The 25,462-nt window shown below is 41.1% G+C and overlaps 1 protein-coding gene across 1 annotated transcript in view; it reads right to left on the reverse strand.

Moving 5' to 3' along the window:
* Window positions 1-23,738, reverse strand: part of LOC126091971 (XK-related protein 7-like) — an 85,300-nt gene extending 61,562 nt beyond the window's left edge. The window contains exons 1-2 of the mRNA XM_049907323.1: window positions 23,413-23,738; window positions 3,925-4,026 (exon numbers count right to left, since the gene is read on the reverse strand). Coding sequence (XP_049763280.1) covers window positions 3,925-4,026; window positions 23,413-23,711 — 401 coding nt within the window. The 5' untranslated portion in view covers window positions 23,712-23,738. The remainder of the gene's footprint in view (window positions 1-3,924; window positions 4,027-23,412) is intronic.
* Window positions 23,739-25,462: the final 1,724 nt, after the last annotated feature.

The following is a 25,462-nucleotide window of genomic DNA, read 5'->3' on the forward strand; positions in this document are numbered from 1 at the left end:
TTAAATCTTTGCAAGAGAGAACAATGTTTTTGGAATTCATTATGTTATTCAGTTTCAGTATGGAATTCACTGCTTTCTGTTTCCATGATTTAACAAATTCCTTTATTTAACTTTGTGGCAACATGGGCCTTCCTACTGTCATAGTCCTCAATTAACCTACAGGATTGAATCTGTCTATGCCATATGTCTGTGAATCATGCAAACTTTGTTCTGGGTGTATTTCAAATGTTAGTGTATTGTATTTTCTGAAACAGAGGTTTAAACTATTGGGTCTTTTTTTACTGTGGAAGGCAAAAGACACTCCTGTAGTGAATGCATTCATGATAAATTAGTATATGCTTCTTAGTATGAGAATGGCATTCAATTAGATCAGTTACCAAAAGCAACTTGTCCTATCCTGGACAGTATGGAATGCCCATATGAATTTTGATAATCTTTTTGATATTCTGAGGGTAAATCCAAAATAAATGAGTTTTTTTATTTGATTTTACAAAATAACCAAGTATACAACACACTTCAACACAATCTCATGATCATTCAAAACTGTAGTTAGCCCAGTATATTATCATCATCATCATGTTGCCATCATTATAAAAAGAGTGGGACCAGGTCACCAGCAAATTGTGCATGAAGTCTCCTATGGTTGTTATCATTTTCACATCTATTCCTTCCTAATGTGTATGAGCAATCCAACGTGATGAAAATCACAGGATAATAGTTTGGGGCTCTAAGGAGGGTGAGTCAGTGGTGCCTGCCTCATTTTGTCCAATTTCTGATGAGTCAGAGCTGTAGCATAGGGGTTATCATATTACTTGATCACATTATTTGCTGCAATAGGCAACTCACTTACCAGTACACAGTAAGATGCTGCACTGACGGTATGGCATTCATGCAAAGCAAATTCAACACGTAAAATGGATCGCCGATTAAAAAAAAACCACAGTTACACACTTTACAACTGTCAACCAAGTCTTGGCTTTCCTGGGGGGTGCCTAATCTTCCCTTTGTCACTTTTTGCTATCTTGTTTTGGCTCAGGTGTGTAATGGCACACTCAAGCTTCACCATAGGTCACTATGTGATGAAAAAATGCATCCTCTTCAGCTGAAAATTATGCTGAGAGTCATTCACTAACCTGCAGGCATTTCAACTTCTGCTCTTCAGTAACAAACTTCACATGGCCTAGTTCTTCTGTGATGATGATGGAAAGCTCCCATAACTTAATCCGACCTAGAAGTAATTCTGGATAGTGTCAAACACTGCTCACCTTCAAAGTGATCACAAATTATGATTATGTTTTTGTCCATAATGCCTGTACACAGGCAACAATCACGACTTCCATTTTCAATATTTATGGCTTTCCTCAAACTACTTATGCCAATTAAACACCAAGACATTCATTATGTGATTTGTCAATCTACTGTGCTCCAATTCTGCCTGCCTAACACTTCCATGAGCACAGAGCACTGGTTGAGCCATTGTGAACAGTGGTAATGTCTGGGCCTACAGTGGCTAACTGCACGTCATTCCCACTCCCGACATCAGCATACTGTGTAAAAGTCACTGCCCTCCATCCTCATACACACAAAACATACAGTCTTGTCTATACACTGAAGTGTAAAAGAAACTGGTACAGGCATGCATAATCAAATACAGAGTTATGTAAAGAGGCAGAATACGGCACCACAGTAGGCAACACCTATATAAGACAACAAGTGTCCAGCACAGTTGTTACATTGGTTACTGTTGCTACAAAGGCAGGTTATCATGATTTAAATGAGTCTGAACATGGTGTTATAGTCGGCGCATGAGCAATGGTACACAGCATCTTCGAGGTAGCGATGAAGTGGGGATTTTCCCGTACGACCATTTCAGAGTATTCCGTGAATATCAGGAATCCAGTACAACAACAAATCTCCAATATCGCTGCGGTCGGAAAAAGATCCTACAAGAACAGGACCAATCTCATGAATCCACGGACCCTGCATGTCGGCAGGGGATTGTTCAAGCTGGTGGAGGCTCTGCAATGGTGTGGGGCAGGTGCAGCTGGAGTGATATGGGATCAAGGTACATCTAGATATGACTAACCAGTGACACGAAAGTAAGCATCCTGTCTAATCGCATGCATCCATTCATGTCCATTGTGCATTCTGAAAGACTTGGGCAATTCCTGCAGGACAATGCAACACTCAAGATGTCCATAATTGCTACAGTCACTCCAGGAACACTCTTCTGGGTTTAAATACTTCCATTGGCCACCAAACTCCCCAGACATGAACATTATTGAGCATATCTGGGATGCCTTGCAACGTGCTGTTCAGAAGAGATCTCCATCCCTTTGTACCCTTAGGGATTTATGGAGAGCCCTGCAAGATTCAGTGTCAGTTCCCTCCAGCACTACTTCAGACTTAGTCAAGTCCATGCCACTTTGTGTTGTGGCACTTCTGTATGCTCGTGGGGGGCCTACATGATAATAGGCATGTGTGCCAGTTTCTTTGGCTCTTCAGTGTATATGATTCATCTTCATAGACTAAAATGCTTTTTCTTCAGCCTGATGTCTCCACCTTCAATGTATTCAGGGAGAACTGGTGAGCCAATGGCTAATACTGAACTACCTACTCTTTTTCTCAAAATCACCATCGACTCTTATTATTTATATTTTAATATTAGGCACCCTACTCACATTCCTTCTATAGATCTGCTGTACATGTATAACTAAATGTTTTGCATTTTGTAATGCCTTTGCTATATTTACAACTAGTGAATCTGGCAATGCTTCACAATTGCTACATATGTATTGGAATTAAATATATGTTCTAATTTCCTCTTCCCCCCTTCCTCTGTCCTCCTCCCTATCTCTCTCTGAAATTATATTCACAGGTTAAGGTGTGTAAGAGTGGCCACCCAGTGAGACCAACAGTGAACAACAGGTCTTCTCTGAATCTGAAAGTTAAAGGTTGAGTACATAAGAAAATCAAAGCAGCATGACCCTAAGAAGGCAGAAAGAGATGTAATTTTTTACAACAAAAAATTCTGTCAGTCACAACAAGTAGTAGTAGTAAAATAACAACCCAAACGATGGTTTGAACAGAACAGTGTTTACTAGGCATGAACCACTGAAAGTGGTGTGCCCATGCCTTCTTAAACCCTTGAACTGACATCTGTCAGTCAATTATAGGGGGACCTACAGTTCAATGTGGACTCTGTACCTTGGTGCAACTCTGCATTTTTCATATTAATAAATCATTGGCAAAGGAAAACGAAAAAGGAACTCTAAAAAAATCCAATAACCGATCAGCACACAAACCTAGAATCACTGGGCTGGTAGTCTGACATGTACCCATTGAATCACATTGCATTGTCTACAAGTGGTAATAACAACAAATATATAGAAGTATGCAGCCAGAGCAGTCACAAAAGCAATGGCCATTAGATCATTATTCAGTAGAATGGCGTCTTTTACAAGGTATGATCAACACTGGAAAATACAAAGACAAGCTGCACATTTTGTCACAGATTTACCAAGAGCATTATTGACATGTTCATCACACTCCGAAGGTACACACTACAAGAGATGTCTGACACGTCACACAGAGATTTACTGTTAATATCTCGAGTGTGTGCATTCCACAAAGAACTAGGCATTGTATTACTTCCTCCCATATACATCTCACAAAATAGCCAGAAACTGGAGTTCATACAGACATTTACCAAAAATCATTATTCCCACACACTGTTCTTGAATGAAACAACAAAGATAAGAAATTATACTGGTACATGAAATACTCTTTGCTACACCCCATACGGAGGATCATTTTCATCACTTGGTGCCAAGTCAGTTGTACATATTTCACACAAATTCAACAGAAAAATAATCAAAATTTTTTGCTCCAAGATGTTAAATGAAGTTTTACAGAAATGCTTACCTAAGTAGTGGAGCTAACTGTAGAAGCAGCATTATTATCCTCACCACCCATTTCCACAGTGGTGGTTTAGGCAATGATGGTTCATCCACATCATTTATGTACCTGAAAGGAATTAACAGATGTCTCAAGTTTGCAATACTTTTGAGACTGAGCCTAAAATAGGGTGTAAGCATGGACAAAAAAAAAAAAAAAAAAAAAAAAAAAAAAAAAAAAAAAAAAAAAAAACCTAGATTTTCCCGGTTAAAAATACATTTTTCCTGGGTGAAAATATACTATACTCTTGGTGAAAGTACCTTTTTTCCGTGTTAAGTGACAATATACTTTCCCTCAGAACTGTAAACTTATTAATCCCTTTGAATGGTAAAGGTTTTATACACTGGCACAGAACTTCTTAGCACTTTAGGAAACGAAACCCAGCAAAAAGCTACGTGTTTGAAAAGATTTTTGATGCAAAACAACATTTTCGCTGTATATTTTTGCATTACAAAATTATAAATAGGAATTCCACGAATACAGCAGCAGGAATTCCACCAAATACAGCACAGTAGCCCCTGCAGCACTAAAACTGAGGTTCAATGCACTTTTGTCAACCAATCATGGCTCATGTCACGTGCTCTTGCTAGCCAATGACAGCAGATATTCAGAGCATAGGACACATGATGTAGTCAGCCAATAGCAATACCATTTTAAAGCAGCGCCAACACACAAATACAAAAAGTTATTGGTTTAAATTAATATGCATACAGCACAGCCACAAGGAAAGCTAAGCTTTCACGTATAATATTGGTGGTCAAAAATTTTTTGCTGCCCTCCCCACCCGCCCGCCGCCCCCGAGGATGTGATTAGGCACGGTCCTATGAACACCCCCCCCCCCCAACTCCGGCCCCGAAGATGTGATTAGGCACGGTCCTATGAACACAACTGAAATTGATTGCAGCCGCTGAATGTTCCTGACAAACACTATTATAAATTTCACTTTTGTGCACCCAACATTTGGTGGGGTACCTGGTTGGTTGGCTGGTTTAAAACAGGGGGCGGGGGGGGGGGGGGGGGGGGGAGAGACCAAACTGCTAGGCCATCAGTCCATTGTTCCGAATAAAACAATGCCACAAGGGTGAGACTAAAACAAGAGAGACTGACAACACAAAACGGAGAGAAAGGAAAAACCACAAGAACAACGGAAAGGCGACAAACACTTAAATGGACAAAAGGGGAGAAGAAAACCACAGAAATGCACAAAACAGGTAGAAGAGATTAAAATGCCAAAACAGATTATCATGGCTGGCTGACCATGAGAATAAAAAGGAGAAGCCAGCCACTCTGCAACACATTAAAACCTCCACCCTAAAAGCACTTGGGTGGAGGACACAGAGGGACAAAGGACATGCGCTAAAACTTAGATCAAACAATAAATCCCCACCGTCACAAATAAAATGCAAAACTAAATCAGCCAATGAGGTGTCGTCAGATAAAATTAGTGGCAATGAGTCTGGTAACTGAAGATTTTGTCGCAGGGCAGTCAAAGTGGGAAAGTGCATCGGAATATGGAACACTGTCAACCAGGCGCCACATTGACATTGAGGTGGGTCTTTATGGTGCAGGAGGTAGCAATGGGTCGCCCAAGCATGGCCAATGCAGAGGCGGCAGAGAACCGCACAAACTCTGCATGAGGCCCGCATGGAGGACTGCCACATATTCATAGTCTCCTTAATGGCCTGCAGTTTGTTGTGCATACCGAGACTATCCCATTCCGTCTCCCAAAGCCAAAAAACCTGGCGACGTAAAAACGAACGCAGGTCAGTTATTAGAATACCGATCTCCATATGCAGTTTCCGTGTAGCCTGTCTGGCCAGCCTGTCACCAAGTTCATTGCCTGGGATTCCGATGTGTCCTGGGGTCCAGGTCCACCCAAACACCACTGAACAATCGGACTGTTCAAGGGCATAGATCTGACTACTGGATGGTCGCTACCATTGGGTGACAAAGGGTAGCACTGGTCAATAGCTTGTAGGCTGTACACGGAAGAAATACACAGAAAGAACGACTCCCGAGGTCAGGAAAGGATGTGGTCAAGGGCACGAGATATAGCCACCAGCTCTGCAGTGAAAACACTGCAGCCATCAGGCAAGGAATGCTGTTCAATATGTCCTCAAAGGACATACGCGAAGCCGACGTGACCGTCAGCCATCGAGCTGTCAGTGTAATCCTCTTCATGGCCTCAGTACATGTCAAGAATCAAAAGGAAGCAACAGCACAGAGCCGCAGGGTGAACCAAGTCCTTTGGGCTATGTGAAAGGTCCAGATGAAGCCGTGGCCTATTTGTACACCATGGAGATGTACGCGAATGGACCTTGAGTACAGGCCGTAAAGGCAAGCACTCCAGTTCAGATAGAAGGGATCAGAAGCAAACTGCAATTTTAAGCCCTGACCTGGGCCGCCGATGCGGGAGATGAACCACCGTGGGAGGGAAAAGGAGATGGTAATTCAGATGTACAGGAGAACTGTGAACATGTGCAGTGTAACTGGTGAGCTGTTGTGGATGCCTGACCTGCAATGCATGGGCTCCAGCCTCCACCAGGACGCTGGTCACCGGACTCATCCTAAAAGCTCCCGTCGCTAGTCGAATGCCAAAGTGGTGCACTGGGTCGAGTAAACGCAATGCTGAGGGCGCTGCTGAACCATAAACCAGACTCCCATAGTCAAGGTGGGATTGAACAAGGGTCGTAGATCAATCTACACCCCAGTTGGTATTACTCAGGCAGCAGAACTTCCGCTTAAGCTGATGAAGGTGAGGAAGCCAAGTCAATCAGGAATCTAAAACTAGTGCTAAAAATTGATATGTCTCCACCACAGTGAGGGGAACATAGTAAGGTAAAGTTCTGGTTCCGGATGAACGGTACGACACTGACAGAAGTGCATAACATACGACTTTGCAGCTGAAAACTGGAAGCTGTGGGCTACAGGCCATGACTGCGCCTTGTGGATGGCTCCCCGTAGGCGCTGCTCAGCAAAACCAGTACTGGTCGAGCAGTACAAAATGCCAAAGTCGTCTGCATACAGAGAGGGTGATGCAGACGGCCCTACAGCTGGTGCTAGATCGTTAATGGCAACTAAAAATTGAGGTACATTCAATACAGAGCCCTGTGTGACCCCATTCTCCTGGACATGGGGGGAACTATGGGAGGCACCAACCTTAACACAGAAAGTACGAAGTGACAGGAAATTCTGGATAAAAATAAGCAGCGGACTTCAGAAACTCCACTCGTATAAAGTGGCAAGGATATGAGGTCGCCAGGTACCGGCACGGAGCCAGTAGGCCAGGTGACTCCAGGACCCGACCTGACCCAACCCACCAGCCGACACACCATACACTCCAGTAGCTTACAACGAATGTTGGTGAGGATGATGGGCCAACAGCTGTCCACATCAAGGGGATTTTGGCTGGGTTTGAGCACTGATATGATGGTGCTCTCCCGCCAGTACGATGGAAAGACGCCATCACACCAGATCCGGTTAAGGTCACGAGGAGATGTCACTTGTCGTCAGACGAGAGATGTTTAATCATCTAACTGTGGATCCGATCTGGCCCAGGAGCTGTGTCGGGGTAATGTGGAAGGGTACTGAGGAGCTCCCACTCTGTAAACGTGGTGTTATAGGGTTCACTGTGGTGTGTAGTGAACGAGAGGACATTCCCTTCCTTCCTCCGTTCGAGAGTGCGGAAGGCTGGGGGGTAATTCTCCGACGCAGTGGCGCGAGCATAGTGCTCAACAATCACGTTGGCATTGGTAGATAACACGCCATTTATGTTAACATCAGGAACACCTGTTGGGATCTGGTACTCAAAAACTCATTTGATCTTTGCCCAGACTTGGGAATGTGACGTATGGCAACCAATGGTTAAGACGTATCTCTCCCAACATTCCTGTTTCCGTCACTTGATAAATTGGCGAACATGGGCACGGAGCCGTTTAAAGGCTATGAGGTGTTCCACGGCAGGGTGCCACTTATGCCACTGTAGAGCTCACCGACGCTCCTTAATTGCCTCAGCGACTTCCAGCAACCATCAAGAGACTGTCTTTTGCCGGGGGCAACCCAAAGAATGAGGGATCACATTTTCCAGCGCAGAAATGATCATTGTAGTTACCTGATCAACCACCACATCAATGTTACCATATGGGGGAGATTCAGCAGTGACAGCAGAGGTGAAGGCTTCCCAGTCTGCTTTGTTTAAAGCCCACCTTGGCAGGTGTCTGTGGGCCTGACGCCGAGGGAGTGACAGGAAGATGGGGAAGTGGTCACTACTATACAGGTAATCATGTGCTTTTCAGTGGATATATGGGAGAAGGCCAGGACTGCAAACTGAAAAATCAATGGCCAAATATGTGCCATGTGCCACACTGAAATGTGTGGGGCACCTGTATTTAAGAGGCAGAGGTCGAGTTGTGACAGTACAGTTTCGACATCTCTGCCTCGGCCAGTAAGCACAGTGACACCCCATAAGGGGTTACGAGCGTTAAAATCTCCCAAAAGTAGGAAAGATTTAGCGAGTTGATCAATCAGTGCAGCCAATGCGTTCAGGGGTACTGCACCATCTGGAGGAAGATATACACTGCAGACAGTTATTTCCTGCGTCGTCCCTATCCTGACAGCCACAGCTTCAAGAGGGGCTTCAAGGGGCACATGTTCGCTGCCTACTGCAGGACATAGTGACTATAATAGAGTGTCAGGTGGAGTTTATGTCTATGGTTCTTGTAATATACCCTATAGCTGTGGAGGGCAGGGGGTCTGAATTTCCAGGAACCAGGTTTCCTGAAGGGCAATGCAGAAAGCAGGTGTAAAGTTTAAGAGTAGCTGAAGCTCAGACAAGGGCGGAAAAAACCGCCACATTCCACTGGAGGATGACATTATCGTGAGGCTGGGAAGACATGAAAGGTGCAAGGAGGTAGGTTACACCTCAGGGTCACATGCTGCGACCAATTGAGTATTTGTAGCCTTTTCTGTGGTGGATGAGGCATCAATGAGGTCCAGGTCCACAGGTGACGCTAAAATCTCCACCGCATCCTCAGATGCGGAACTGATACGAAGTTGTGGTGTTGGGGCCACCAGAGGGTCCTGTTTCTTAGCAGGCTACTTCTTAGTGCATGCTCTCTAGACCCTCTTTTGCAGCTTGCTGGAAAGATTTCTCCAAAGTAGCTTCAGGCACGGAGGAAGACCATGAAGCTCTTCATGCAGCAGTTTTTGGCTCCTTGAGCCACTGGCAAGTGTCCACCGTGGCATTAGTGGAGAGCTTGCGAAAGAGGGCCCCAAGGGACCCCTTCCACACGAGAGGAGCCAGAGGAGGCTGTTGCTTCTCCAGCAGGGGGGAGGGGACTGATGTCCTCTGCTTTTGTGAAGGCCTTGCTCCAGAAGTAGGTGGTTTGGGAGCAACGGAGGAAGATTTGCCCCCTACACCAAGGGGGCGGATGTCTGCTGTTCGTGGCACAGAGTGAGGAACTACTGGTACTTGGGATGGAGATGGTGACGTAGCTGCAGCATATGTCAACGTCAACCGAATGGGGTGTAATCTTTCAAATTTACGTTTAGCCTCTGTGTAAGTCAATCGGACCAGGATCTTGTACTCCATGATTTTCTGCTCCTTTTGGGGTACTGGGCAGTCTGGCGAGCAGGGGGGGAGTGGTTTTCTCCACAGCTCATGCAAGTGTGAGGCGGCACACATGGAGTATCTGGGTGCAGTGGTCTGCAGTCTCAACATGTGGCGCCGGGAGTGCAGCGGGAAGACGTGCCCGAACTTCCAGCACTAAAAGTACCGCATAGGGGGAGGGATGTATGGTTTAATGTCACAGTGATAAACCATCACCTTGACCTTTTCAGGCAATGAGTCACCCTCAAAGACCAAGATGAAGGCACCTATAACAAGCCTTATTGTCTTTGGGTCCCCTGTAAATGTGCCAGATGAAATGAACATCCCACCGTTCTAAACTGGTGTGGAGCTCATCATCAGACTGCAAGAGGAGATCGCGATGGAAAATGATCCCCTGGACCATTTTGAGGCTTTTATGGGGAGTGACAGAAACAGGAATATCACTCAGCTTGTCACAGGCGAGTAATGTCCGGGATTGGGCTGGGGATGCTGTCTGAATCAGGACTGCGCCGTTTCACATCTTGGACAGCGCTGTCACTTCTCCAAACTTATCCTCAAGTATTCAACGAAAAATTGAGGCTTCGTAGGTAGAAAGGAGTCCCCATCAGTTCTGCTACAGACTAAAAACTGAGGCGAATATGGCTCTCTCCGTTCCTCCCATGGTGTAGCAAGAGAGGGAAACGATTTAGGGTCATACCTGTCGGCATTTTATTCGATCTTGCCCTTCTTAGAGACTGCTGGTGCCGTAAGGTCACCAGCAAGATATGACTTAGTCCGCTTCATTGCGGGTCATCCGCCCTGATGCCACCCACTCCGATCAGGGGCTCTCCCCATGGGCGCCACCCAGCCACAACAAAGGCCAACTGGCATGATGGCCATTGCTGGGAGTCCTGATGCCCCAGGACGACAGGCATCTAATCCTTGGCATATGTGGGGAGTTTGCAGCTCAGGCATCAGCAGTGCGATCCCTGTGTTGACAGGGGGGCTACCAACAAATGGGTACATGATGGCCCTACCACAACGGACTGGCTACTGTTCTGGATATTGGGTGCAGAGAAATCCAATATTGTCATGGGGGTGAAAGAGGACAGGAGACAACGGATGAAGATGACATACCCCGGAAAGTGTCCTTGCCCAAATAGTTGAATCGCAGGTGGAGATGCAAAGCCATGACAACAGATTCAGGAGATTGAATCTAAGGGCACTATGGATAACTCGTGCACCACATAAGGCATCCTTCCCCATATGGCCAGCACTTCAGTAGAATTTTGAAAGTGGCAGGTCAAACTATTAAATGGGACCTTAACTCATAGTGCTGTAAAGTGTGAGACTCCTTTTAGTCGCCTCTTACGGCAGGCAGGAATATCTCGGGCCTATTGTAACCCCCAGACCAACAGGGGGAAGTTATCTGGCCGAGTACATGTTCCATTGAGCACTTCAACTTTTCCACATAAAAGTCAACTACATGTGCAATTTCTCAAGAACTAACTTAACAATTTTTTAATGATAATTACATGTTTTGGCAGTGTTATGGCATAATTTGTAATCTAAGAAAGAGCTAAAATAAATATGAAAAACTGATCTTGAAGCTCGATCTTTTTTAGTGTGTGTTACCTTTTAAGATATATCAAACACAAATTTGATAGTAAAATTTTAAATTACGGCATAAATGACTGGTCTTCTGGGCCAGAAATTTTTTTATGTGGCTGGTCCTCAGCGTTAAGTTTTCAACTTGAGTCCAATGCAGTAAGATCTAAAAAATTCATCACACACTGTGGGATGTGGGGCATTTGCATTATTCTGCTTTAAAAACTGAATGTAACAACAACCAGTTAGTGTGCAGCTCAAAATTACTGGCGGTCACCCACGAGACATGGTAAACATTTTTCTCATTTTTATTTAAAAGCTCAGTGAACCTATGATGATCTTACTGTAATCAAAATTTTTGAGTAACAACTATAGCATATTTTCTATATATTCCACATGTAACATTAATTTTAAAGAGTGAACAAATTGTAAAAGAAATATTTGTCTGCTGTTACAGGTGGGACATTATATGAATTCTAACTCTTTTCTTTGATTACCAAAGATATTAAAATTATAGTGCCAACTCATTTGTTAAAGCTACAGTACTGCAACATTAAAAGTTAAGAAAATTGTTAACTAATTGTCAATACATTTACAAAGTCCCCTGTTGTTGGTAATTAGTGGTCCAAGGTTTATCTTCAGAATTTCATTGTGGCTGTAAGGTATGTCAATCCTGTTTTTTACCTTTGACTCATGGATCACATTAACTTCTCCTGTGTCTTGGTAAATTTCAGTTATTTCTCCTCTGTTAATTACCAGAGTTTTCACTACAATCAGCCACTACTGGTCAATCGCTAGGTGCAACAAATCCACCATACTAGCTTCAGCTCAAAAAGTAACAATCTGAAGAGAGAGCATTTGTTGTAGCTGTGTGGGCAGTCCTTTTGATTTTGTTGTGCGAAATGGTGAAATTCAAGGGACTCGTAGAAAATCTCTTCAAGGATTTTCTTGTTCAACTTTATTGTTGATTAATTGTTCACCAATGTAGAAGAGCACCATATTTTTGCAACAAGATTGGCATAGTATTTTGCAGTCATTGTCTCATCATTTTCCCAGGAACAAGTTCTTTGACAGTTCCCCATACGCCATACTCCAACAACTCCAACTCCTTTTCCATGGGATGTTGTAAAATAGTCCTACGAAAAACATTTGCTATATTTCTAAGGCAGAAGTCTAGAATGTTGGTCATGTATGTTTTTAAACTGAGTGGCAAGACCATCATTCCAGATTACTCTCCAGAAGTATTTTCACTGTTTGGTTGTTTTGCACTGAAAATATTACAATACAAAAAAAATCTATGAATGTAAAAATTGTGTTTTGTCCTTATTCTAAGTTTTGTAACAAACAAGGAATTCTGACATTTTCCTTAAAATAATAAGGCTGCTGAGAAAACCACAACACTTCCTCTTGACCACAGTGTAATCATAATTTGTATGAGAAAGAAATGAAAAATCCATTTGCAAGATATGGATACCACTGATTTCTATTTACCATATTTACTCGAATCTAAGCCGCACTTTTTTCCCAGTTTTTGTAATCCAAAAAACCGCCTGCGGCTTAGAATCGAGTGCAAAGCAAGCGAAGTTCTGAAAAATATTGATAGGTGCCGCCACAACTATCTTCTGCCGTCGAATATGTAGCGCTACAAAGGCATGCTTTGTAGGCACAAAGATAAATACTGGCGCCAAAACCTCTGCGTCAGTAAATTAATAATAATAAAAAAAAGAAAAAGAAAAAAAAAAAAGATGGAAGACGAGCTTTTTTTCTCCGCTCCAAGTTTCGACCACTGCATTTTCATACATTATCATACAATATGGAATACAAATTCCATATTGTTCATCTTCGAGTGTAGCAGCATTTCAATGTACTACGAAAATCCGACTGGCGAGACTGTTGGGATGTTTGTCAATATGGGCAACTCTACGTTCTGAATTTTTTCCTACCTGTGAGAAGAGATGGTTGCTAATAGGAACCTGATGAAATGTGAATCACATGCAGTATTCTCTTCACCATAAGAATAATACAAATATAAACATTTTGCCATGTATTCTTTCGTGTTTGCTGCTATCTTATTTAAATCCTGTCTGCCTAATAAACTACGAAACTAGAATGAGACAACAGCAAACGCAGAAGAATATACATATCGTGTCATGTTTATATTCGTATTATTCTTATGCCTAATAGTGATACAGTCATAAATGAAGCACGGCAACTGACTAGATTTTTAAATCTAAGATGATTCTAATTTCTGTGCAGAATTTGATGTACTAAAGAAGCGGCTGCAAAGATTTTCAAACGGAGAAAAATTTTCGCCCAACTCTCGTTCAGAACATGTTCTGTCATACGCAGTCTACTATTTGGTTCTTGTTGATCATTATCAAAGAAAGCAGCAGTATAAGTAACAACAAATAGCAGTCTCTTGCCATTGTTTCGCTAATGAGACGATTCCTCTTTCTTTTTTTTTTTTTTTTAATTGTAAGCGGCAGTAGCACGCACAAAAGCAATCCATGCCGCGAGCGGCAACAGGCCGTAAACACGCACTATCAGAATGCGACAAACAATGCATGACACAGTACAGTAATGCATTTTCAGGTTAGAGTGACGTAAACACCTATAACAAAGAAAACGGCACTTATCAGATCAAAGCAAAATAAGCAATCGATTCAAACCAGACGAAGCACGTGAAAAAGGAACGGTTCCCGTATAAATACGGACGGAGTGCCTGACGCATAGCAATGGCTACCTGGTAAAGCTTAACTGCTAAGCTTACGACTCTGTAGCTGTATCGTCATTCATTCGACCTAAATTGTGTCTCATATTACAATGGACCAACTTTGTTTCGATTTGGAGGTGCGGCCTAAAACTTTTCTCCCCCCTTGAATTTCGAGTCTCAAATTTCACGTGCGGCTTAGATTTGGGAATTTTTTTTTTCCCCCTTTACTTCGAGTCTCATTTTTCAGGTGCGGCTTAGATTCGAGTAAATACGGTAATCACTTCAGTGCTGCAGATTGTATTGTCCGAGGTGTACTTGGGCTTTAAAGATTGGCAGATCTTGTACTGTCTTCAAATAGATCTCAAACCTGGCCTCCTTTACTAGAAAGTTTTAATTATTGATATTAATTTCCCTAGCATTTCAAAATAACTCCCATCACTGTTTCCTGCACCAGGAAACGTTTGCCATTATAGCGGGCTTCACACCTGTTTTGCCAGCAAGCAGAGTTGATTTCCACATCATAAAGTTTTTTCTCCAAAAGAGTCTGAATAGCTGTATTTTAGGCCTTAAGTTATAAAATAAAATTCTCGAGTAATCTGCACTTGCACTGATCAGATGGAATGCTTTACAGAAGTAAAACATTCTCTGGCTGCAAGCTACAAAATTTGAAGAAACCAATATTAAGCTCTGGGTTTCCTTCTTTGAAAACTGAGAAAGCTTCTTTCAAGAACATTGTCAAGTAGTGCTTCTATGACTTTTCTTTGGTTTCTTTCTCTGAGACAGTTATACAGTCATTAATTCCCGAGCATGCATATACAGTATCTGGCCTGAAGTAGAAATCTCTTTTGATTAATCCACTTTTTAATTTTGCATTGTAACAAAGCACTTTCAAAGCTGATGACAGTAAACCAGCACATTCTGGGCCATTTTCATCCTCTGTGATTTGAGCAATGCACACAATATTCTCCAGGCATTTCCTGGTGGCTGGGGACCAATATGGACCCACAGATTCTTCTGAGAAGGTAGAGAGTGAGACTGTTACATAAGCTAATCACCACCTTCATTTCCATCTGCAGCCTCATCAGATTCCTCTCATACTTAAAGAGTTTATCCAATTGCGAGATCTGCTTGTTTTCCAGTTTTTACAAATCTTGGTTTTCATTTTTAGTTGTTCATGCATCTTTTGCATCCTACTTGCATAGTTGATAATACAGTAGATGTTCCAATTGTTATTTTCAAGTAAGGTTCAGCTTCTTCAATCTTGAGGTTGTCAACTAGACAAAAACACTGAAATGAACATAAAAATAATAAAATTTAATTAAAGTTAACATATGCATGCACACACATGTACAGAAATGTGCAAAAAAGGGCAACAAAAAAATGTTACGTGTGGGACACACTTCAACATCTAACATCAGTTGTGCCCATCTGCAACTCAGCATCTCCACTATAGGGTGCATAGCAACTATCCTTGTCATAATATTGTCATATTCCATCCTGGATTTTACACTATTTGGTTTAACATAACCTATAACAGAAATATGGTAAAAATCTATCATCTTTGCTTGCTTCAGAAAAATTTGAAGTTAGCCATCTTGATTCAGTATCACCAACTTATTACTGCTAGTTTTACCAAACTTTTAACCAATCATTGAATTTAAAGTTTTAATGATAATATTAGCACTTTTGATATAACTTGTGAACTTTTTTTGAGAGGGAAATGTCTGGTTTTCTCTGAAATTATCCATTGTGCTGGTCCTGACTTCCAAATACATTATCCTTTTAACTTCATTCTGTGGCTTGCTTTCTTATTAAGTATTTCCATGCTTGTTGTAAAAGAAACATTTCCCTGTTTAATCATTTGAAGATTATTTTACACAAAGCCTTTCACATTCACAGGATGTGCACACCCCAGGATAATAGAGAAATCCACGAAAAACCCAGGAACTTTTTCATCTGGGAAAAACACAATAATTTTTTAGATTTTTGGGAGTTTTTCTATTTTTTTTTAGTTTTCAGTCAAATTTTTGTAATGTTGGCTGATATGAACTAACTCTAACAAAAGACTTTACTTTAGGCCACTACTGCAGCAAATAAACAAACGAGAGGATAACACCTAATAAAACTTTATTTGCAAAGACATGTGCCATTTACATCATCAAAACACGGATCACACACAAGTGTCAGCCGACAGTAAAATGTGTCAAAGACTATGCAGTACTCTTTAACAACAAACTGCAGTTTGTTGTTATGAAGTATTGCATACTCTCTGACATATTTTACTGTCAGCAGAATCTTGTGTGTGTACCGTTTTTCTTTCCCCCGTAAATGGCGCATTTTCTTTGCAAATAAAGTTTTATTTTGGTATTATTCTCTTGTTTATGTTTTACTGTTGTAGTATTCTTCTGCAGTATTCTTCTGCGGGTTTTCCCAGAATTTCCTGATTATCCCGGGGCATATACACACTACTGAAGGCTCGGCTGATGGACACCAATTCAGCAGTCAATACACTGCATCAGTCTGGCAGAAAGCATAGTTCACTACACCTGACGTATGTAGGCAAACTCGGTTCATCTATTGACCACTGAGCCATTACTGTATACCACTTCCAAACCCAAAAATCCATCAAGAAAACTCAGCAAAATGCAGCGAAAAACCGTGGAGTCAACAGAGTCTATCACACAGTAAGGAGCACTAGCAGTAGTTGCGTTAAAGATGGCTGCCTCCACTGGACCCGAGCATGCTAGCTATGTGTTTCGGTTTGAAAAATCTAAGCTGGCAAAAACAGTTCAGCATAATTTTTGTACCAAGTATGCTAAAGATCCTCCTAGTAGGCCTACAATTTGTGTGTGGCATAAATGTTTTGTAGGAACAGGGTGCTCAGTAACCCATGGGAAATAATCAGGTCGTCCAAGAGCATCTGACGACGTCGTTGAGCAAGTAAGACGTTTTGTCAACAGCCATACAAAAGCCAATACCATAAATCGATTAGGATGACCAAGAACAAAATGTTTACTTCGTGCAAAATGGTGCATCACCTCACTACCTGGCTGACGTACGGGATTCTCTCAGTGACCACTTTCCGGGTCAATGGATAGACCGTGATGTGCTAATTGCGTAGCCCCACATTACCCAGACCTGACACCACTCAATTTTTTTTTTGTTTTGTTATTATGGGGATTCATCAAGGATATCATGTTTGTACCTCCCTACAGCATCTTTAGTTTAAGGTAAACAAACTGTGTGCTTCCCAACAAAATAACACTAAACACAGCTTTATAGCTTCTTTCAATAAATTTATATGAATTTTTAATGTTGTAAAATCCTTTTTGAAACACGCTGTACTGTGGGCAGTAACATAACAGTTGTTACAGTACACCTATATGAAACCATATCTTTCCTTGTAGTCTATATGGTAATTTCTGCAATTTTCCTTTTGCTTTCCGTGCCATTCATGTTCATCTGTTTTACTTTTACATCACAACATCCTTAATAGTTTTTCTCCTCAGTAGTAATTGCTAGTTACTGAAGTCAATTTTCTCCATTGTTTAGGGTACTAAAGGTCATCTCCAAAGTTCTTAATTTAACACAAACTGCTGGAATATGTTGACAGCCAAGTATAGTAATGTTTCCAACTACTAATCAGTGGCTGAGGTTTGCAAAATATTTTGAAACACAGAAACAACTACCCCAGGCAGGGACTGTGTAGACTGAAAGAAACAATGTTTCCGTCCAGCTATCACATCTCACCAATGCACAGCATTAGCTTACATTGATGTTTCAGATTATGGTTTCACATGAAATACTGAATGCTTCACAGACAGTTCAGTAATGTAGTGGATGAAGAAGAGGTGGCATCGCTGTACCAGGCAGAAGAATGCCTTTGAAGCAAGGACTAGCAGAACAATTATAAAATCCAAGATTTTGCAGTAAATTATTGTTCTATTGCAGTGGAGAACAACAAGTGATGAAGCAGTACTCAAGCCTACATGGTTTTCAGTTTCTGAATGACACACGTAAGGCAGAGGAAAAAAGAGGAAGAAGAGGAGGAGGAGGAGGAGGAGGAGGAGGAGGAAGAGGAAGAAGAAGAAGAAGATGACAATGATTTGAAAGAGGGGGAGGGGCATTTCACAACATTCTGGACAATATTTATATATTTCTGTTTTCAAGAAACTAGTGAAAGTGGCATTTGAAACAAAAGATAATTACATTCATTTTCCAAATGTAACAAAATTAACCACCAGAGATGCTGAGACAAACATATTCGTTTGGATGCTGACTCTTTACAGCAATACACCACCATTCTCACCTCAGCCTTCACTGCACGCAATTACCCCACCAGACTAGTTACATAGCAGATTTCTCGGGCCATCACATTCAATCCTAGTACTGTTGATCCCTCCAAAAAACAGCAGCTTCGGAGCACACCATTGTTAACTCAATATTATCCTGGTTTGGAGTGTGTTAATCAGCTACTTCAACAGGGCCACAACTTCTTAAAATCATGGCTGAAATGAGATTCATTCTGTCTGAAATTCTGCCCACCACACCTAGAGTGGCTTTCCATCGCCCTCCCAATCTCCAAAATATTCTTGTCAGACCCTATGCTGCTCCTGCACCCACCTCCCTACCCTATGGCTCCTATCCCTGTGACTGTCCCTCCTGCAAGACTTGCCCACCCTCCTACCGCCATCTATAATAGCCCTGTCACTGGCAAAACATACAGTATCAGAGGGAGAGCCACCTGTGAAACAAGACGTCATATACCAGCTATTATGTAAACACTGCTTTCAGCTTTCTACCTCGGCATGACAATCGCCAAATTATCAATTAGGACGAATGGACACAGGCAACTCGCAATATCCTGTTGCAGAGCATCCTCTAGAACATGACATTCGTGACCTCTGTGCCTGTTTCATCACACATGCCAACCAGATTCTTCCCCTAGACACCAGTTTCTCAGTACTCGGCAGGTGGGAACTAGCACCACAACACGTCCTTGTTTCTCGCCACACACCTGACCTTTAGTTACGTTAATTTATCCCTTCTCAGCTTTTCTACACTGTAACTGCTTTTTGCTTCACTCTGTTTTAGTTTTCTACATCTTTCATTGTCTTTTCGGTCTGTTTTTCACTGCCACCTCCCACCTCTGTTACGTACAATGCACTTAGCTTCTCACTTTTGTTAACTCATACATGATGTTTTAGTAGTAATCTCTGTCTTGCATATTACCCTGCCTTCCACCTTTAAGCTCTCAGGTTTTCAAATCTCATCTGATGCAGTCCCCAACAATCAGTCTTTCCTTCTTATCCTGTACGGTGGTCTCCCCTGACCTGCGGTTCTGGGTGACTTTCCCAAAATCTACTCCTTTTCCTAGACCTCTCCAGTCCTTTTCCTTCACCCTTCTTCCTTCCTCTTCAACCCTTCTGCCTGAATTGGTTTTGGTTTGCTTTAGGACTCAAAAAACAACTGGGGCCATATGCCCTTCTGCCTGAAAAAGGAGCCACTGGCTCCGATAGCTTGCCTATCACAACAGCCTTTTATTTGTGTGTTCTGCCACTGCTTTGTGAGTAGATTTTTTTTTTTAGTCTATCCAATTAAATGATTTATAATACTTTTAACACTTAATAATGGCCTAAGGCTGAAATCTAGACTGTGAAATAAAACCTGCTGTACAGTCAAATGGTGTTTATACCTTTCCGAAATACTCAGGTATATTAAATTAACAATTACAGATGGCATTAAGTTTGAGATGAATATAAACCGTAATAGTGAATCTTATAGTGATGCCAATCATGGTGGGGACAGAAGCCCATGACGATTAACAAGTGGCATCCCATTCAAGTTCCATGGAGGACCAATTGTGTGGAAAAGTAAACTACAGCAGTGCATTGCTCTTTCTCCAAAGGGGGCAGAATACATGGCTATAAATGATGTATGCAAATAACTTTTTTGGTTAGATCAACATCTGAAAGAAACGGCAGTCGCTTAGTTATCAGTTCCTATTTTTTCTAACAGATAAACAAAGCACTATCAAATTTATTAATGGATCAGGATTGTATGAACGATCAAAACACATAAAGACATGGTATCATTATATTTGTCAACTAGTTAAAAAGAAGAAGCTTATAGTGAGTTACACACTAACCAAAAGACAGACAGGCAGCAGACATTCTGACAAAAGAGGTGCCAAAAAAAGTTACAGATGAGAAAGGAACTTGTTGGTGAGGTTTCTACTTCACCATATAGGCCTGTATGTAAAACCTAGTGGAAGAGAGCGAAAGTATCAGTGTTATAGCTACTTTGGGGTTGAGTTTGAGAACTGAGTTGTGTCAGTTATTCAGTTACTCACTGACAGTACTGCCATATTTTTGTGGTTTTTAAATAAATGTCTCATTTGAGAAATCGCATTTGATGTTCAGCCAGCAATAATTTGTTTTGTAAATTAAAAGATACGTGAAAACCACTAAACAGCAGGAGAAATGATAAGTTTAACATTTTAAATGTCAGATGCCTTAAAAAGCTGAAGTGCTCCACAAATTCAGTAAAACAGAAATGTACTGATTTTCTCAAATTAATTATCTTTACATAATCTTTCATAACTACCACTAGTGATTCACAAACTTCCAGTTACCATGTGAGGTAGAGCTTGCTTCGAAATGTGAAATAAATAAGCAATGCTCTGAAATCATCTCCCTCGTCAAAAGAGAGTAAAAGCAAGTGTTTGGTTGACTGGAATTTATTTATTAAATAAGGAAAAAACAACTAGTGCTTCCATATTTGCCAGAACTTCAAAATTTATGGATGGCATCCAACAGAAGTTACAGAAACCAACACTGTCTTCCTTATTCAGCTGCTAGAAAATACGGAAGCGTCCGATCCCGCCCGTCTGCTTTGACCCATGACGTCACAAATATGGCGGAAACAAAAACACACACACTTTCCACAAGAAGCCTAATGACACTAACGGGACAAACGCGGGAAATGGGGTGTTTTGGGTGGGGGGTGGCAAACTAAATATAAACAAATTTAGACGTCTTGCGTAGCTACAACGTGTAAGTGAAGACAGCCACGCATGAATACCCACCCACCTCCCCAGGGGTCTTAACCCCTGCAACCCATAGAAGATAAAGATGCTTCAGCAGCTGATTAGTGTTTTTTGTCCATTTAAAAAAAAAAAAAAATCTCACGGGATAGAACAAACAGATCAGAAAGATAAATATAATAAACTAAAACAGAAATTGGAGGAAACAGATAATTAAAATAAGTAATAAGCGTTTGTAAATTAAAAAAAAAAAAAAATCACACGAGATAGAACGAACAGATCAGAAAAGTAAACAAAATAAGATAAAACAGAACTGGAGACAGCCACACTCAAACCAAACTCCGCGCCGTCATGACGTCACACACGACAACACCCTTACGTCACGGGTCAAAGCCGACGCGTGGGATCGGACGCTTCTGTCGACCCCAGCTGCTATATCAAGTTATTCCCACCAGTTCTGTAGTACATGCTTTGCTTTTTCGAGCAACAATATCTTTCGCTCTGTTTGCTTGAACCTTAAAGAGTATTAATAATTCAGCACCACACATCAATGTATCATTGTTGTCATTACACATAATGTAGCAGATGATAGAAATACAGTATGAGAAATGTTTACCACAAGCATGGACAGACTAACACAAAACAAAGTTGTAAACACACTGTAACATTTGGCATGTGTGCCACAAACATGTTTCCAGTGACAGTTTGAACATTATTGCTTAATGCCAACTCAACACTGAAGAGTGAGTTGAAATACAGGAATGGGGAGGTGACTTCTGTACTCCATAGCTAGGAAGTGGTTCTGCTTAGTATGACTGCTTACCTTTTGTTAGTGTCCAGCACTGAATTTGTAAATGACTTCCTACATTGTGGCCTTTCTAACTGTTGCTACAGTAAATTGACAGTGAGCTGTAACAAACTTCACGTTGCCCAAGTAGAAAGGGTACTTTGTGCCAGTTACAACACTGACACACATTTACTGACAAGCCAGCATACCAGTGCCCTGCATGAGTGAACACATCACTCAAGAGGCAAGGGTGCACATAGTGACTGGGTAGTTGCACACACCATCCACCTGTTCTCCAGAAGAAAAGTTATGGTTTTCACAAACAAAACTTGCATTCTGTCCAATCAAACAGGCAGATGTATTAATTCAGAATCAGTTTGAAGAAGCCAGAACACGTAATGTATACTGCCTGACAGCAAGCGTCCCGAGATTCATTTGTCATGAAACCTCAAAACTATTTCGTTATTTTCCTTGCAGCTGAAAATGTCAGAGGGCACTGGGATCTAACAAAATAGATTACCACTTTACAATATTCAATGCACTAGGTTTTGTATTGTTACTAGCAGCGCACAAAAAAAAGAAAAACGCAAAAAATCAAACTTTGCATTGAAATTAAAATTGCTTGTCTTACGGAACAATATTATGTAAAAAGCTCACTCAAACTGTATTCACTCACGTAAGTATGATGTTTACAGTAGTTACATGTCTGTTACACTTCATGATTAGGCCTAATGAATAAAATTTTCGGTCTAATTTTAAATGAAATTGCACTTCATTTACTTCACTCCCCTCTCTTTCACTACCACCACAAATCCACCGTAAGCCCTTGATTGAAGATTCAAGAAGTATGCTTTGCAAGATAGATACTGGCCTAATCCTCAAACAGATCCTGAACAGAAACACTGCAGGGCAGCCCCAAATACTCATGCACACTACAAAACAGACATTCAAAATTCTTAAACAACATTTTCCTGCTACAGGAATCATCAGTATACAACCTGTCCACGTATTTTAAATAGATAGCACTCTGAGAAACAAGACATCAAAACTTAAGTGGCAAATGCACCTTCCACGAAGAAATCAGATCTCCACAAGTAAATAACGAATGATAGCAATCAAGTAACAAGCAGAATGACATGTCTCTTGTGACCAACTAACTACATCGGAGACGCTACTGAATTTTCGGCAAACATAACTTAACATGTCCCAAAACATTATCAAAATTTCATATTAAAATGGTTGCCACTCACAGCAACGAGCGTGAAGTGCATTAAATAACATCAGTTTGATGTATCTGAGGACACTGTACTGTTCTGAGTACTGCATGCACACGAATGTCAAATATGAAACCTGTGAATGGGCCAAGCAATAAACAAGTAGTTGGGCCTGCATAATTTTATACTGTTCTCGTTTTAATACATAAGACATGATGCTGGTGATTCACTTGTGTGTTGGATAGAAGTCGTCCTTACGTAATTAGGTAAACAATGACAATGCACGTAATGCTCTCATCCCCGATGTGACAACAATGTCGTGAGGTCCTTCCTCGAGTTTAACTATCATATCTTACATGCAATTTCATTTTACAATCGTGCTTATAATCGTACAAGAGTAACACACTTACAGTTGTACATTAAAGTAAAAGTACATATGGCTCACGTCTAAATACTCATATAATAAGAAATATTACACGAAAATTTTATTGTGACTCTTACCATCGCATGCTGAACGCGGTTGATATAAGCGCTGGCACCACTAAAAATGTTACTGTTAAACCAAAATACGCAAAATACGCCCCATGTCCTTGAGTTAAATAAAAGTATGCCAACCAGCAATGAAGTACAACGTCAACGACGTAAGTCACGATTGACAACGCAATACACACAGCGTGGTAAATCCCGAATGTCTGGTATGATGTACTGTTGTGCATTTCATCTTGCAAATTACTGTTACCATCGTCACCGTAACAGACACCTCTATCCCCGCCAAACTTCACAACAACACATTCCGCCATTTTATGGTACCCGCCTACTCCACAGTTCACATCTTCACATAACCAGCTATCTCACTATATCTGTAACGTTGTGTAACAATAAAGTTAAGAGGTTCGTATCTGTTTTGTCAACGAATATGTAATATCCTTTTAATAGTCTGTATCTAAAAAAGTAAACTAAATTAATAAAAACATATTCTTTACTAACTTAAGTTGGTCTCAAGTGTTGGAGGCGCTATTTTAAAATTTTGCTTGACACGGAAATCAGATTAAAAACAATACAAATTATAATGAAAATTCTGATTTTTAATACGAAAATAAAATAACCAGGCCATTTAGATAGAGACATGGCACTCCGGCTCTACAAGGGAGGGCGGTGGGGGGAGAGAGACAGAATTATATTCTCCATCCCCCCCCCCCGCCACGACCAACCATCGCCAAAACATAGAGGACCATGACTGAAGCTAGGGGACTATCCAACAAATAAGAGGCCCATCTGACACATTTATTAAACATTTCTTGCAACCTGTGAAAGTAAAGGTGAGGATACCATCTTGTCTGTTAGAAAGTAAAGTGAATGGCTTACACAATTTGGCTCAAATCAGAGCAAGAAAGACAGCCTAGTTAAATTTAACAAAGTAACAGTAAAAGATGTAGAAAAAACTATAATAAACCTAAAAAATAAAAATTCTGTGGGATGGGATGAAATACATGCCAAAGTCATTAAAACAGCTACAAATATAATAGCACAACCACTACACAAAATAATTAATCAATCACTTGAAGAAGGGTACTTTCCACAATTTTTAAAATATGCAGAAGTCAAACCAGTTTTTAAGAAAGGCTCCAAAGATGATATGGGAAATTATCGTCAAATTTCCCTTCTTCCTGTGTTTTCTAAGATAAGGTCATCAGTCCCCTAGAACTTAGAACTATTTAAACCTAACTAACCTTGGGACATCACACACATCGATGCCCTAGGCAGGACTCGAACCTGCGACCGTAGCGGTCGCGCAGTTCCAGACTGAAGCGCCTAGAACCGCTCTGCCACAACGGCAGGCTGAATATTCAAAACACGTTGATTTTCTGGTGAAAACGAACTTTCACAGATCGTCAGAACAAGTAACATGAAAAAGAAAAACACCTCAGAAAGCATTAAAAGGTCACAGTCTCACTGTCAGCCGCCTATGAAGTAAAAACATGACAAATTATTGATTTTAGAAGACTAATTTCCAAAACAAGAACGTCCTCAAATAAAGCATATTTCCAGACGAAATATGTTCTGGTACCGATGCGGGCATATATCTGATGGCGTTTTTCTAGTTCTTTCAGTTAAAAAAAAGATTACTTTCCTGGCAGTGAATTGTAATTTTTCGCTCAAATCAGAACATACTTCATACAACCAGCAGTGAGTTTCTCCTTAAGTACTTTTTGTAATACATATCACCATGTAAGTAACTTGTATGTAGCTGACAAATTCTCACTTCCAAAGAAAGAAAATACAACGGTAGTTGTAATTTTTCACATTTAATTAGGACACACTTCACACAACCAGCATATTTATTTATCGCTCAGGGAGCTTCTTAAGTTCTTTCTGTACCACATGCTGCGATGTAAATGTGTGTAAAGAGGGCAGGTTGTCACTTTCAAAAAAAATAAAAGACAGAAATAGTTTCCAAATTTGCAACGATGAACCAGCTGAACCTATAAAGATCTTCTGCTTTCATTTGTCCGCTAAAATAGCTGCCGTAGTCACGAGATACGACAGTCTG

Source organism: Schistocerca cancellata, chromosome 7 (assembly GCF_023864275.1).
Source record: "Schistocerca cancellata isolate TAMUIC-IGC-003103 chromosome 7, iqSchCanc2.1, whole genome shotgun sequence".
Lineage (NCBI taxonomy): Eukaryota > Metazoa > Arthropoda > Insecta > Orthoptera > Acrididae > Schistocerca > Schistocerca cancellata.